This window comes from Suillus subaureus (genome assembly GCF_016647635.1).
Source record: "Suillus subaureus strain MN1 chromosome Unknown BJ212scaffold_397, whole genome shotgun sequence".
In the NCBI taxonomy this organism is placed as follows: domain Eukaryota; kingdom Fungi; phylum Basidiomycota; class Agaricomycetes; order Boletales; family Suillaceae; genus Suillus; species Suillus subaureus.
In genome coordinates this window covers 1-16,891 of record NW_024538953.1, presented here as the reverse complement: position 1 = coordinate 16,891, position 16,891 = coordinate 1, and the positions used below count along the sequence as shown (strand labels likewise).

General features: G+C 46.9%; 1 protein-coding gene across 1 annotated transcript; it reads left to right on the top strand.

Moving 5' to 3' along the window:
* Positions 1-11,224: 11,224 nt before the first annotated feature.
* On the top strand, positions 11,225-11,670 carry BJ212DRAFT_1292168 (hydrophobin; the record flags this gene model as incomplete). Its single annotated transcript, XM_041332135.1, has 3 exons — positions 11,225-11,350; positions 11,407-11,568; positions 11,611-11,670. 3 exons carry the CDS (start codon positions 11,225-11,227, stop codon positions 11,668-11,670), a joined length of 348 nt encoding a protein of 115 aa, XP_041185082.1.
* Between the last annotated feature and the right edge of the window lie 5,221 nt (positions 11,671-16,891).

The window sequence follows — 16,891 nt, the reverse complement described above, 5'->3', positions numbered from 1 at the left end:
GGTCTCAATCTCTTCAACAATTGGAATCGTCTCTACCTCGTGTTCCAGTACAGGTGGCCCAGCAGGGGCAGGTGAGCTGGAGCCCCCAAGCAACGTTAAGGACAGATCGTCTAGAGGTGGAGAGTTTGATCCGGTGACGGTTGCCACTTCGTCGACGAGCACTTCTTCGACAGGGACCTCTTCGACGTCAAACCCAAATTTGTCGGGAGGGAACTCATTCGGCTGACCGGACCATGAGGGTTGCGAATAGCTCTCAGGCTCAGCAGATAGCGCAGTATGCAAAAACCGCTTTCGGTGACACTATGGTCGCCGCCTTTTGCAAGCTCCTCTGCAACATTGTACGCCTCACTGAACACCATAGTGTCTGTGCGATTGCGCCCCAGCCGGCGTGGACTATCGGTGCCAATCGGGCTGTCACTGGACAGTCCCGGAGGACTCTTCTCGCGGACATTCGGAGGTTGTGCTTGTTCTGTCGTAGGTGCATTTTGATCCTCCTGCTCACGCAGCGGATTGACGGCCGCTGCAAGAAGACGTGGAGGTTCGACATCCTCATCGTGTCCCTTTCTACCTGGCAGGACAGCACCTGAGGGGATGACAAGGAACTCGGTAGGACGAGATCAAATTGACTAGTAAGTTTCAGGAAGCGGGCGTAGAGCAATGATTCGGCCTCCGCTTGTTCAAAGGCTTCTCGGTGGTGGAAATACGCATGTGCAAATATTCTACCAAGGCGACGAGCAAGCGAAGAGAAGTGTCGATATGAGGTAGGAGGTATCGAAAGGCTGATTATCGCGAAAAGTACGTATGATTGAGTTGAGTTTGAAGGCGGTGTAACGGAGGATATCAACAAAGATTCCATGAGACGTGATCGTGACGTACCGAGATGGAAAGCTCGAGGTGAATTTAATAGTGCGGTTGCGCTATCTAACGTATGAAGGATGTAATCAATAGCACAGCATTGCTGAGGATATATACATAAGCAGTTAGAAGAACCATAATTTTTTAAATGATAGTCAAACGAACCTCCATAGCGCCGTCATTACCGTGTGCGACACACAAATACAACCACTCTCCCGCCTTCATCTCGGGACAGGTGTTACGAGTACATTCCTGCTGCAACATTGTGATGAGGGGATGAGATAGGTCCTGTGCGAGACGTCTGATGGACGAACACAATTAACGCATAAATAACTGGGTGAGTAAAGATGATAGGTACCGTAGTTGTTCGTAAATCCAGCAACCTCGGTCGACTGTTATGTCGCTTTTGCGTTCAGGATCATCTGGTTTACGCTCAGCTTGATCAGAAAGATCAGAAGACTTTTCTTCGGCGTCCTTGAAAGCAGCTTTCCCCGGAAGAGACACTATTGAGTTAACATCATGGACGTCAAGACGAATAAGAAGCGAAATATATTCTTGGAGCTGGAACGCGCTATCGAGAGAGGACAAGGATGGGAGAGCTTTGACAGGATAGAAGGAGGATACACGTGAACCGCGTAATGGGCGCTGTACGGCTACTGCCATCGTCAGTGACAGTGAGCTCGAGGTTGTTGTCGCCGTCGAGAGCGTTGAGCGCGAATAAGCAAGCATTGTCTCACGAGTTGACTAAATTTCGCGGAAAATGATCGTGGAAACAAAACTCCAGGTTAGGTTAATTTACAATTATATGAATTTCTTTCTAAATTCGTCTATTTATCCCAGAAATTGGTTATGGCATGCCGAGTTAGCGGCTCGGCGAAACTGCCAAACATCTTGTACCTTTGCCACATGATCATCGGGATCTCTTCTCCCGCCCCGGTGGTTTTGAAACGTCCAAGGCGTGGATATCTAACTCGAATGGTGCCTCACAATCCTTATATTTAGGGCGTTCCTTGTGAAGCTTTGCGATTGCCATCCCTCGTTCATATCCACGATCACGATGTCCGACAATCATCTACACGAGAAGAACTCAGTCACCGACGTTGAGAAGGATTCCGCGTCTACTAGGGATGATCTCTCTGTGGTCATCCCCGGAGACAGGCATGGATGGCTCTCCCACCCGTTAGCAAAGTCCCTTCTCAGTTGGGGCGTGGAGGAGCGAGGTGGGTTTTCCTTACAACCAAATACTCATCTAATCTTCGTTCATAGGCACTATTCCAGTTCCTGAAGAGGAGCGGGTGGACACCCAATACTATAAAATTTTCTTTGTTTGGTTCTCAATGAACTTCAATATCCTCTCGTAAGTTTTCAGAGCATTTCGACTGTCAGCTCATTCTTACAGATAAACCAGCTTTTCTACCGGAACCCTCGGTCCAATCTCTTTCGGACTTGGACTTCGTGATTCCTGTCTCGTTATCTTATTCTTCAATATCCTGGCATGCGCGTTACCTGCATATTTGTTCGTACACTTTCCTGAACATGGATACCGGGTCATTACTTGACTTCTCTTCCACAGAAATACTTGGGGTCCCAAAACTGGCATGCGTCAGATGATTCAATCTAGATATAGCTTTGGGTATGTGTGTTTGTTTTCCATATTTGTTACTGCCTGATCCTCGTTCAAGCTACTTTGGCATTATTATACCCGCCATTCTCAATTTGATCGGCCTGTGTGGCTTCAATATCGTCAATGGTATACTCGGTGGACAGGCACTAGCTAGTGTGTCTAGTGATATGAGTTGGGAGTGCGTATGGCATCCCACAAAATCGGTTTATCTTACCTAACCCGTATCAGTGTCGGCATTGTCATTATCTTCGTCATTGCGCTCCTCGTGCGTTCTCTTACGTGACTCTTGAATTTCTTTGTATTCACAATGTTCACACCTCCAGATCTCCTTCATGGGCTACAGAGTACTCAACTGGTAAGCGGTATTCTCTATTCATCACAGTTATAGCTTTACGGTTTCCAGGTACGAACGTGTTTCGTGGTTCCCAGTTCTTATCGCATTCCTGGTTGCACTTGGCGTGGGTGGCAAGAACTTGTACAACGTTCAACCAGCGGTACCTGCATCTGCTGCTTCAATTTTCAGCTTCGCATCTGTCATTGCTGGATTCGTTATTACCTACTCGGCTATGGCATCCGATTTCACGATGTACTACTCGCCTACCGTTCCTCGGTAAGTTCCATTTCACGCCCTGTGGCGTTACGCTTAAATATGTTTTTCCAGGTCCAGGATCTTTTGGTATGCATATCTGGGGTACATTGTGCCTATCGTACGTCAGCTTCTCCATCCGGTACTCCCTGAGCATGTTCTGACCTATCTCCAGGTCCTTCTCGAGTGCCTTGGAGCTGCAGCAGTCCTTGCTGCACCAAACGTTCCTAGCTGGGCTGAGGGTTACGGAGCGGACCAAAACGTCGGCGGCCTCTTGGAGGCGATGCTCAGCCCGGTTGGTAACTTTGGGAAATTCCTCACTGTTCTTCTCAGTCTGAGCGTCACCGCCAACATCGCGTGCACGCTTTACTCTATGTGTTTCAATTTCCAAGTGATGATCCCGGCCATGTCAAAAGTCCCAAGATATGTCTTCTCGATCGTTGGCACGGTAATGTCCGTCTTCCCATTTGTACCGCCTTTCTTGTCATCGGCTGATTTCAAATTTTTCCCTCGGGCGCCGACAGCGCATTGCCTTTATCGATCGTGGGCGCCCACAAATTCTATGCGACATTGACCGATTTCCTTTCACTAATCGGCTACTGGGCAAGTGCGTATGGCGCCATCGTTCTTGTCGAACACCATTACTTCCGCAAAGGTGACTTCAGCACCTATAACCACGCCATTTGGAATGTTCCGGGGCGTCTGCCCTGGGGAGCAGCTGCTATCACAGCTGTCATACTGTCTTTCGCCCTGATCATACCCTGCATGAACCAGTTGTGGTATGAGGGCCCCATTGGCATCACCTCGGGTGATATTGGCTTCGAGGTTGCATTCCCTCTTGCAGGTCTACTTTACTTCCCCCTCCGAAAGCTGGAGCTCAAATATCAGAATACCCAATATTAAGCACCGCTCGGTCAAGATAGTTGCAAGTTAGATGTACGATGTACTATGGAACGTGTACCGTCTTGCTATGCCTATATTTATATTTTCTTACCTTAAATCACAATCTAGGGTCGCTCCCATTTCTCGCCCATGATAACTTCATCCTACTGGTCCCTGCTCGCACCTTCTATACTGAGATAATGTATGCTCACGAACAGCTCATTGCAAATCGAAATCTCCGAGATATCATCCACGCTCCTTGTGACTGAATGCAGCCATCTCAAGGGTGAAGGGTCATTCCCATAGTATATAACCATGGATAAATATATCAAATCCCATACTTTCGCACCTCATAAATAGGTGCTTCGAGTGAGAAGAAGTGTGGAGTGTGGTAGATAACGTGCGGCAAATTTATTGGATCATGGCAGTATTGTCACGCACCCTTGGAAGACCGTTGGGCAGAGGCGTGGATCCATCACAATGCCAGTGCTCAGCCATACCCCCGACGTGGCATTGGAGTGCCAAGAACAGCACACACAGGTCCCGGTATCGCGTATACATACACGCTTGTCCCAGCAAATTCAACTGGAGCACGTGACCTACAAGGACAACACAAAGTCTGACTCGGAGAGATCCCTTGATGCTAAACCACGGAGCTAGGGTTGTGCTGTTGTGGGCAAAACTCTGCCATTCCGCCATGTGGCAGGGCAGAACTGGTACTGCGGGCCAGGCAGATGGCATAACCTCCCAAACAACATGTGGCAGAACTCCAAGACATGCAGTACAGGATGCACTACACGCTGACAGTTTTTCAGATTAGTGTACGTACTTTATAACTCTCTACAATGACTAAGTACTAGTCAGCCGGTTTCCTTGGTACTGGAATCTACGGTTTGCCTCAGTCACCAGTCTAACTGGAATCAGCACATTCAAGAGTCAAGACGCTCGCAACGGTCCGCGCTAACCATGGCGTTTACCCAAACGATGATCGGACTTGGAATTCAACATTAATTCGAAGTTATATATTATTCTTCCTTTCAATATATAGACATGAAGTTCTAGTACCATCAAAAAAATCTGCGATTCTGCCAGTTCTACCCACAATACTATCGGCGGCGGCGGCAGTGACGGTGACGGAGCATAAGCGATCCAATTAGTAGTAATACCAAGTTTTTCATGTTGAATTGGACTTGCAGTGGGTTCCAATACAGTGGATATGAGGTGCTCGAAGATATCAGGCACAAATCAGGTATGTCGGAAGTTCTGAAATAGTGAATCACGATTATTATCTATAGGCACCACTATTACATAGAAGACCACAAGCAAAAACACTAATTTGGAACTCGACGCTCATCCAAATCATCCCACTCCACTCGGCGACCTAGTGTAGCCTAGTGTATTACTTAATTACCGGCTTCGGATGATCTGTACAGCATAGTCTATTCTTTCCAGGCCAATTTGCAGGGAGATTAAAGAAAGAATAGGCTTAGCTGTAGAAGAATCTGTCATGCTGTATGTCATAAAAATACGACATCCTCGTACCGTTCGACCACTTTTCCAGAAAAGAGCGCAAAGGCCGCAGTAACGACGATTCTACGCTCGCGATGTTATCCGGGTCTCGTATACCAGTCTGAGATATCGTCAGTTTTATTTGCGTTGGTGTACAAAACAACGTACCTTGTTGTCCCTGTCCCGTTGCAGTAATACGTAGTAAAATGATAGCACCTCTGCGATCCGAGAGGGCTCCAAGGATTTCTCAATGTCGCCAGCCGCCCGGATCGTCGACAAATAATCAAACGGCATTGTCCTGAACAGGATCGGTCCGAAGGATCTTATAAGCAGTGGTGACGCAAAGATGTTTTGTTCTCCTGACGATGCGGGGACCTGCAGTGCTTCTAGGACAAATTCCTTAAGAAGACCAATGGCGGCCGCCCGCATCTGAGGAAGCTCCGTGTCAGATGCTAGGGTTATCAAGATTTGTTGTTGTAACACAGATGGCAGTTGCGCAAGAATGAGTGCGATCAGTCGAAGACTGAAATGCCTGATGAATGGGTCAAGATGGGTGCTTGCCAAAGCGGGAAGAACGGTGCATAGCGACGTGGCAAGGTCGGGTGGGAAGTCGGGCTGTGTGCGATCTTGCGTAACACAGCGAAAGATAAGAAAGAGAGACTCGTCGAGGGCGAAATTCATCTGAATTGAAGTCATGAGCATCGAATGCAACTTGGAGGACAGATCTTTGGGTAGGGGGTTTTGTTGTTCGTGAGCAAGTATAATTAGAGAACTCATTGTCGGATCATCCAAGACATCCTGTGGTGACAGGGTCATTGCCTGAAGGGTAGTCTAATACGATTCAGAATATATGTCATTCCATGGTTTCTCTGACTTACCAGTACGCTCAGAATGGCCTGCTCCCCTTCTTGCCACTCGGGTTCAACTGCAGAAGACAGTATAAGACGAGGATAATGCATCTCGAAAGCTCTGGCACATAGCGATGCCCTGATACACGACGCACAAGCCGAAACAGTTGTGTCCAGAAGTAGTTTGATAATTTTCTGCAAGTTAATGAGTCTGCAAAGCCATCTATCGCAAATGCTGTAGACAGACCCTCGCCTCTGCAACATTTGCTTCGTTGCCTGTTTTGAAGATCCATGTGTAGAATGCCTCCGACATGCCAGAGACCCCTGCAAGTAATGAACGCCCACTGTCCCGCGTGAAGTGACTTCCTAGCGAAGAAACCGCTGAACTGACACCAGAAACCAAGGGTGAGACTATGCTCAGCGCAGTCCTCTTTCCAAGAGTTAATCTAGGCACAGCTGTGAGGCCCCAAGATGTGAGTGTTCGGTCGACACCTGTAATACACTTACATTTTGTAGACAACACGATAACGTTGATGAGACACTGGACAGAACCAGGAGCATGCTCCTCTTCAGCTTCATCTTCATAGGCTAGCTGGGTTAGCTGTTCCAGGGTTTCCTGGATGACAATCAACACCTCCTTCGGACTGCTGTTTTCGGAAATCAGGCTAATGAGGTCAACAGCCTCTTTACGGTGGCACCGAAGGAGATCAGGCAGGACGTCGAGAGGTTCCTACAGGGAGTCCATTAAGCTCTGAAATACGATAGAGGATGGAATAAGTTACTCACAAGAAGGGCTGGACCCTCATGATATTGAAGAATATTATCATACACAGTCTTGAGAGATGGCTGGTGTGTTTCATCATCAACTGCAACTGTTATTATGGCGGAGATGTCTCTGCCGATTGCCTTTGAATCGCCTCAGACAAAAATTCCAACTATAATGTGAGGTTAAATGCCTCATCGTCAAGGTCAGGCGACAGTTGTAGCGCCTTAAGCAAGGTATCCTTGGAGTTTAGAGTCATTGATGCACCAATTCATAAATAGCAGTTCGCAGTCGTGGTCGTGGCGGCTGCTGCCAGATTTGTGTTATGTAATCACAGTGGCGCTGGGAAGTAGTCAGCCAATGAAAATCGTTTATTGTTTAGTGCAGTCCCTGACTCCAGGAAATAATGATGGGTTGGAATTTGGCAGCAAACATTATATAGATGTATATCAAAATTATTCACCTCTGCTAGTGTATTCTGTTTTTGTTATTCAAGCTTGACAGAGTGCGAGATAATTCCTGTAACAGACATTCAGTAACAAGCACACTGAACTCATGCTAGTGAGTGAGAATCTGACAGGTAAACATCACCCAAAACGCTCACTCCAGCATGAAATAGGTATAGTGCATGCTGCCAAACATGATTTGCGAGCGCATGTCATATTTTTCAATGACAGAGCCTGTTCAATAGCTTGGCATAAATTGGTGAATACACGTCTGGACATCAGTTCAGTCCAGTTCTCTGACTGGCATCAATATCATTGTCGTCATATTGCTTGAAACGGTAAAGGAGGGCACCCTCTAGACTGTCCAATAATACATCACTAGATTCGTGTCAGTCAGGCGCAGCACTTCGTACAAAGAGATGGCTATGTCAACATTTAGACATGCACCATGGTGATGGAAGCGGAGCGTATGAGAAGCCGCCAAACCTAGAGGACAGAGCTGAAACGAGATTCGTCGAAGGTGGATACCTTCATCAGATGCAAAGTTCGCCAGTTAAGCAGATTCGGCGAGATCAGCGGTAGTATCCTGATAGATGTGGCACCATTTCAGCCCTTCAGTAGGTTGATAAAGAGATGATGCGTGATCCGGGTGGCCGTGCGAACGCAACCCAAGCGTGTCCCGGAATAGAGAGATGGTGAAACTATGTCTTGAAGATTCTTTCGAGCATACCCTTAAGCTCATGCGACATTGCTGAGAGCAGCTGCGTGGTCAGGGTGGCCGACTGGACACTGGTCTAGAATTAACTGAAGATCCTCTACAGCATCGCTTAGGTGCGAGACACCACTCTTACTCGTGTATTCGGGGTCTGCATCAGTACATCGAACAATCTTGTATTCAAAGGTTAACTGCACTTTGCGTGCTCCAAGAGCCCATACCACGGTTTAGGCATCACTCACATTAAGCACTGTATCGTCCTGCCCATAATCGTGCACAAAAGCGACGTTTAATGTGAGAGCGGGGCAGGTATCATCAATGGGTGGAAAGGTCAGCTCTACGGGAAGCTAGTGGAAATACATGAATAGGAAGCAGATCACTCACCAAATGGTTCATCTCCATGATCGAGCAGCCTATTCCATGATGTCTCAAGTATTCCAATAAGTTTCCTATGGCCTAGCATTCAACCGAGTTCAAAGGATGCTCCGATCTCCGGTGATGACGTGTGTGGTGATCTACAAATAAACGATGAGTACTGGAATCACGCCAGCGAGTCTCGGTAGAAGGTTTTACACGGTCAGAATATCACCATAGACGATGGACCTTCAAGTTGGATGGCTAGTGTCCAGCGCCTCCTTGAGTCGAGGTTAATGGCTACGTAAATGCCTGCGTGGATACGCTAAGAGGGCGCTTATGTATTTTGTCCGCTGACGGCTGTGGGTGAAGACCATGAGATAAAATTAGAATGAATACCAAAGTTGCATCACCTTTGAGTCTGATCAAGCAACACTCCAAGCTTCCGGGCATGGTGGTGCGACGTAGAGACGAGAGACAAACTAACTTGGAGGATGGGCAGAGAAATGGGCAGAATGAGTGGTCGGACAAGAATGGGTGTAAGGATATTGGCACCGTAGATCAAGCTCAAGTCTAAGCGGGTGCGCAGCAGGGCATGATGGTTCCAAGCTGTTGACGATATGGTTAGCAGTGAGCTGGTGCAAATCCCACCGAATACTAGTACATACATCTGACACGCTAAATGGGGAGAGACTCCATGGGGCACGGCTAATAAAGTGGGCCAACCTATTAATATCAGTGAAGTGGCCCACTATGGGCCAGGCTCGTATACGGTATGATAGTACAAGTGCATTGTGCAACATTGTCCTATAGGACCTATACAACGGCAAACCCGTAACTACCCCCTTCACCAGGCGTTCGACAGGTTTCATGTGCTCCAGGACGCCTACACTGTAACCAATCAAGCTTCATGTGGACGAGGGGCTACAACTCACCATTCGTGTAAATGGATGTCAAGGACATGTGTTTTGTTTGTGCGGCCTACAAATTCGTATATAGTAGCTTGAAGTTCGATTTCGTTTCTATCGCTCCAAAAATTACTGTCACTGATCAGGAATATCAAGCCAGTATCGGCTCATTTGATGATATCCATGCGTTGTCCCGATAGCTGCGTCGAATTCCTTCATACCCTAGTCAGGTTCCCTTGAAGTGGTATTGAGTTAACCTTAACCATTCGAAAAAAAGTTCGAGAGAAGGCTTTGAAAGTTTCGGGATTGCGATGTCCACACGCAGTAACACTCAGTGTTAATGATGATCGCTCGGTACCGAACAAAGCAGAATTCTTCAATGGTTAAGCTCAAGATCAACTTTGAACTTGGAGTCTGCTCAAGAGGGTCGGCAACTGCGGCCTGGAAATGTCAAGTACGTAATAAATTATCAATTGAAGTAATTAATTAAACTCTGCTGCCTCAAATCAGCCTACAAGAAACTAGAAGCCAGGCTGCCGCTGGGGGCTTACTTAGATGCTACTCTTCCACTTTCATGAATGATCTCATGAACAAGATTTACTAACACAGGTTGCTGGATAGTAGATTCCAGTTCAATATCAGTACTCGTAGTCATGCTAAAATGACACGCCGCCACCGTGACTGCAGGGTCACATTTTAACTAGCGAGTATCTTCCTTAAAAGCCATGGCAAAGTCTTAATGGTATAGATCATTTCGTCGATTTCAGCCAAGTTTCAGGGAAACCCGGATTTGGCGGTCATTGTATTAAGCACTTGCAGTATATCAGACGACGAAGACGGACCGACTTGATGGCGTTGGGCACGACGTAGGTGTGCTTCCAGCTTGCTATATCCTTTCTAGATGGTTCTTCACCTCGGAGGTTCGTAATCTTCGGACATCTTTTATGCAGTGCAAGTACACCCAACTCGGAATGACAGTCAACACAAAAACCAAGCCCAAAGATATCCCTCCGATTGGGGGGATTCAATGCCCCCGCTGAGGGGTCTACCGAGGGACATTCATGTTTCAATTTGTGAGTACTAATTACGAGTCACCGTATGGCTACTCCAGATACTTATATATGTGGCACCTTCTAACTTATTGCAGGCGATGACTACATATGTGCATCGAGGCTCTTAAGACAGGTATGGACATCACCGAACGTCAAGATCTTAATTCAAGTCTTGTATCATTATTAAGCATATTCGCAGTCATGGTCCTATGGAGGTGTGGCTGCGGCACTAGACAGTACCAATACTTGTCTATTCTATGTCTTCCATGCAGCTCAAACGTGGAGAGGGAAAAGCTAAATGTCGAGTCCCCTCGGGTTTTCTTGCAACACCGTGGGTCGGAGAGCTCGGAAGATTGAAATTTGCAGTACAGTTTCACAGACCTGTATGCCCAAGAGGAAAGCTCGATCGATCGACGGCCCAACCAACACAGGGGGCGGGTTCCGATCGCAATGTAGAATGTTCACCTATGTACATTCACCGTCGGCATCAACTAAAATTATTTTGCCGACAGGGTGGGGCTTCGGTGACTGCAATGAGATTCCGAAGTCAAAAGGTCTGTCTGCAGATATAAAATCTGGCAGTTCCGCCCGCTCTCCCTCAGTTCAAGTTGCCCATCAGCTCCTTGATCACCCACCGCCCCAAATCACCACCTAGTCAAAGTTCGCCTTTCAGTCTTGCACAATGTTTGTTCGTCTCTTGTCCATAGCGTCTCTCTGCTTTCTCGCAATTGCCAATCCCCTTGTTCGCCGCCAGGCAAGCAACCAGTGCGACACAGGCAACATTCAGTGTTGTAAAGAGACTCAGACAGTGGGTTTCATAGCGCTAAATATCCTTCGTAAATCATGCTTAAAATCCAACAATAGGTCGATGAGTACAATAAGAATGCGACGGCACATGGAACGATTCCCATTGACATGAACATCCTCGGTCGTGTCGGTCTTAGCTGCACCCCAATCTCCGTTATTGGCACTGGCGCTGGCGCGACCTGTTCCCAGGAGCCACTCTGCTGCAGCAACAATCAATATGTACGTATTCAGCCTTTATATTCCATTTCAGACTTCTTAAAGTTACCTTTCCAGTCCGGGCTCATTAACATCGGCTGCACGCCCATCAATATCAACGCCTGAGCTTTGAAGGTGGCGGAAGGTGGTTGCAATGTGGGAGAGGAGCTATGGACAGTCGTCAGTTTGTTACCGTTTTGTTCAGGCCTGCAGAGTTCCGTATTAGCAATGCGTCAATGTTTTTTGTGTTGAGTTAACTGATAGCCGCTGCTCTGTCAAATCGAAGGACTAGTCTCTTGTCATGCTTGTCTGATTGGGCTGCTGTCGAACAACCAACTAATCACGTCTTATACTGGAGTTAGAAAAAACTGAGGCCACGTCGTGTAATGGGAATTGTCCCTGAGTCATAACACATTCATTAAATTACGAAAAATCAAAACTCTACAGCCTCTTCGTTTTACAAGACGTAGACGATATTTCCTTGTTGCATCAAGACTACACAGCACTACAGCTGTTTTGATATTTGGCTCCTGACATGGTGTTTCTTGAACACCTTCCCGATTTGATTTCAGCATACCATCATTTCTAAAACATGAGACTCGCTTATTATGCAACTACATTCAATGGGTGCCAAGGTCTCACACTCTCCCGCACTATGGTTGATCACAACCGGACAGGAGGACAGCCCTATCTTACACATGATCCTTCACATTTGGATAATAGTATGATGCTCCCCTTCGATGAAGTCATGCAATTGACTATGTTAGTGTCGCCAATAATGGCAATAATCGGTGGTATCTCAGGTTACCCAAACTAATGGCGATGAGAAGGTGATTAAAGGGTTCAATGGGTAATTTACATGCGAGGGCGATGACCAAATACAGGGTAAGGAGTATAAGACCCTCCAGATAATTGGCAGTTCCATCCCTAAAACAAGTGAGTCAAGTCAACGAGAGGGAAGTTGCTATGTGGTGAAAGGCAAGCTGACATGAGCAATAGATAGACTAGAAAGACAGATGCAAAGAGGACGACTGTCTGAAGATTCGTTAGAAACTTAGGTAATACGCGTAATGTATTCTGAATAAACAGACCTCGAAGTTGTGGAAGTGCAACGTCAGGGGTTGGCCGACGCTAACAAAAAGGACAGTGAGAATAACATCTCGCGAGATGCAATACATGGTCGTACATCCAACCGACGATCACAAGAAGTGGAACTACGAGGCAGGCAATTTGCTGTCCGAGAGTGAGTACAATCATAATTTTATGATGAATGGTCTACACTTACAATCGAACTCCCAACGCAAATGGTGATGGTGAGCTCGTATTTATTCTTCATTGCCATCCAGACTGAAGTGACATGTTCTGTGGCATTTCCCTACAAACGATGTTGGTAGGCAGTTAGCCGGATACAACTTGAAACATACTACGATCGGCAACAAGATAACACCAATAAAGGCCTCCGGGATGGAATAGCGGACTGCAGTCGCCTCGATGGAGGCAACCACTGGCACAATTGAACAGTTGAACATGAAACCAAGGGAACAAAGTGGGACACATACGATACTCAGCACAAAATGCGGTAATGAAAGTGACCGATAAAAGTCTAACGAACGAGGGTAGGGATTTAATGTAATAAATGACGAAACCAAACTTACGCAACACCGGCAGCGGCTGTTCCCATGCGAGGTTCCGTTTCCTCCGTTTCTGCCAATGCTACCGTTACCTCACTGTTTTGTTCAGCCGTAGGTGAAGAAGGTGCGATGAAGGGAAAGGGATGGGTTTTTAACTGAACCCTTGGATGAGCACATTGAAGAAATAAGATATTAGAACATGCCTGAAACCAAAGGTAGGCACAGTAAACCCCTAGGAGCAATATGGCAGTTCCTCTGGAGATAAAGAGAAGACCCGCAGTGGGACATTCATCGAGATCACTGCAACGATTCTGCATTCCAGCGTCTGTAGTACTTGTATATGCCGCAAGAACAACAAGCGCTATGAAATATTAGCGAAACTCTCAAGTTGGAGAAGATATTCGTACTGATGCATAACAGAGTCATAAGCTAGACTTGGTTAATTGTCGTTGTAATGAATAAGTTGGATAATTTACAGAGGTAGGTCTGAAAAAATATTGCAATTCAACCAAGGATTTAAAGGGTAGAAATACAGAGGACGCACATCTGAGCTCCAGTACCATTGAAAAATCCTTGTGTATGATATAATCCACCTATACCGGGTGAGCCCGTACTCTCCTTCAAAAGCAGATGTCCCTTACCGGCGAGAAACGAACAACCAAGGACGAGCAATATGTTTGACAAGATCGATCCAATCATCTGACCCAAGGACATTCTATCGCAAATAGTGACTATAAGAAGACACTCACAGACATCTGAACAATCCGCAATTGACCTAGGATTATCGTGAGTACTTGCGGACAACTTCAGAGCAGTGGACAAACCGTTGAGTAAAGCAGCAACACCAACGACAATTTCCAAGGCATTCCCAAAGGATGCATTAAGGAGACCTGAGATTATTTCTCCTAATTTGACAGATAACTGATCTGTTGCCTCGCCCAACAGCTAAAAAAGACAATGTCAGTCTTCCAAGAGTCTAATGATAGGAGTGGTTGCCACCTTAGCCAAGGGCACGATGGCCATAGAGCTAAACAAAAACACAAGGCCAACGTCCCAGTCCAAGTTGTGTGAGATGAAGCTTAAAGGTACAAATACGAGTAGGATATTGAACCATGTCCCAAAAATAAAGAACTTGAACGATTCTGTCCATGATGGCTCGCCCTCGCCTTTCATGAAGTTGACAACACGAGAAAAGGGGAGGTTCCTATGACCCATATGGCCACCATTTTCGAGTAGCGGTGCAGATTCTGAACAAGACATGGATAATTCGGGGATGTGTTGGACGGCGCGAATTTCGAATGTTCTGCAAAATTTAACACCAACTGCGACCACAACGTCCACCTGATCGTGCGATGAACAGAGGCTAGTGGATTTGCATCCACGTCCCCATGGATTCGGTGACGTGTCACATTGTTCTGTGTATGTAGAAGCTTCGGGCGATCTATCTGGCTGTCGTTGCCTGGGGACAATATTTATAATCAGCTAGTTCATAGTTAATAGCATCCCGCCTACCTTCGGACCCAGGCGTACACTGGCTGGAGATGCTCGAGGCCGATATCTTCTTTCTGTGGCGTGATTTTCACAGGTGATTGTTAAAGAAGTTTTTCCAGGCCAAAGCAAAGGCAATTATCCGCATGTCAGGCGAAATACCCGGCGTAATGGCGCGACCTTGTTCTTTGAAAGTGGCCCTTTGCTTTTGCAGCAGCAATCACCTTTGCATGATCGAACTTGAACTGCTAGCGCTCTGCACCACATTTTGCAATGACCTCTTCGAATGTGAGTCCTGCACATTGAGATGTTCGGAGCAGCACAAGAGAACAACGAACCTTTGCCCTTCATTATTATCTACTTGTCTAGCCAACTAACCGGGATGACTGCTGGAAAGGTCTCCGTTTCAAAAGAACCAACGGTGCTATGAGAGGGTAGCATCACCGGAGTTTGAGACCCAAGCTGAGCGGGTAAGAGGGTTGAATGACGTGGTGCAGTCGAGTTGAATGGACGGGTCAGGGAGAGTCCGAGGAGTGTGATGTTGACTCTAAAAAGAAGATGGTGAGCCTATATTCCGGCAGTTTCTGCACGCCGCGACGAAGGCTCAAAAGACGCACTGTTTGAACAAGAAGTTGGATTTATGAGCGACATCACGGTGACGGGTTATTTGCGTCGAACTCAGAATCCAAGGCTTCCTCAGCTTCAGGCTTGACTGCAACATAGATCACGCTCATTTTCTGTCGAGTTGGTCCTCTCAGGTCTTGACGAAGCTTGATCATTATACTGGGTTGATGGTTGGCGTAAACGACCTTCATCATGATCTCGTGCTCGCGGACGCAACTATCGAATATTCCTCTTGCTCTCATCGTCTTTCTAGCTTTCGAAGATAGCAGTGTCTGATGTTTAGCTGTTATCATACTTCCGATTACAGGTATCATTGAGATAAGGTGAACGAGCACCTCAAGGTGAGGAGTTCGTCGTCGATAATGTTGTTCCCGGGAGAAAGATCTCGAATTCGGTCCTGAATTTAGTAATTACCTAAAAAGCCCTTCGGGTCCAGTGCGACTTACTGAATTGCGGGAAACCTGCAGGCTTTGGACAACTTTTGGTTGATGGCTCGTTGAATCAAAACATCGTTGCCCAACAATCAGGGCGCTTACTAGCGAGAAGGTAAGCGCTCATCACAGCATTTTCAAGCACAGACTTCATGTGTCTGTACGATATGCCGCAGCCGCAGCGGAGAACGTTACTAGGACCATTGACAGCTATTTTAGTTTCACAATGCCCCGATTGTCCATTGTCAGTACTGAAAGCTACCAATATGTCCTTAACTGCACAAGAGAGAACCGCTCTGAAATCTTTGCCCAAGCGTATCCAGGTAAATCCAATTTTTGAATCTCCTGTATCACTCCAGACGATGTCAATTGGCTCTTTCCAGCGCTCAACAGACGGAGCCCTTGAAGGCGTGGTGCATGATCTCCGCAAACTCCACCATTGGGTCGATAATTCCACCGATGTTGAGGCGAACATGGCATTGCTCCCTATCTTTTACACCCATCTGGATCCAGCTGTGATCCCCGATCAACCTCTACCGACTGATGATGCCCAAGTCCTCATTTTGGCCAAATTGTCATTGATGAGTATCGTACAAACATGTGCTAGCTTGCGTGGAGTTCTCAACGAAAGTCTTGCGGACAAGATGATTACGGATGCACTAGTGCGACGTTGGGATACTCTCTTTCCATGGCTGCAGTTCATGTATCGGCATTTTCTACCTTTCCCGCCCCGGAGGGACCCTCCAAAAGGTTTCGACATCTGCGATGTAGATGCAATCTCCATTGCAACTCGTGCCCTCTCGCAGATATCAGTCTCCGCCGCAGGACAGCACCTGATCCAGACAAACATAGCTGTTCAACAGTTCATTGCGAAGCTATGGCTTTATATCGGGAAATTGAAGGATGAGGATTTGCTCCGGCATGACGCATCTTTTCGGCATGCTGGGAAGGAGGGCGCCGATGATGAAATGCCGGGACACGTGAGGAGGATTATGGTCGGAATCGTTACAACGTGCATGGGTGCGCTTCCGGTACCATCTGCTCTGCCTACTCTGCACAACCTACTTGACGCAATGGGTGGATACGAACCATTCGTAGCATCAGCACTACGATATATTCGCTGGTTCGGGAGGAAGATCGGTGACATGAACAATCGCACGACTCCAAATTATG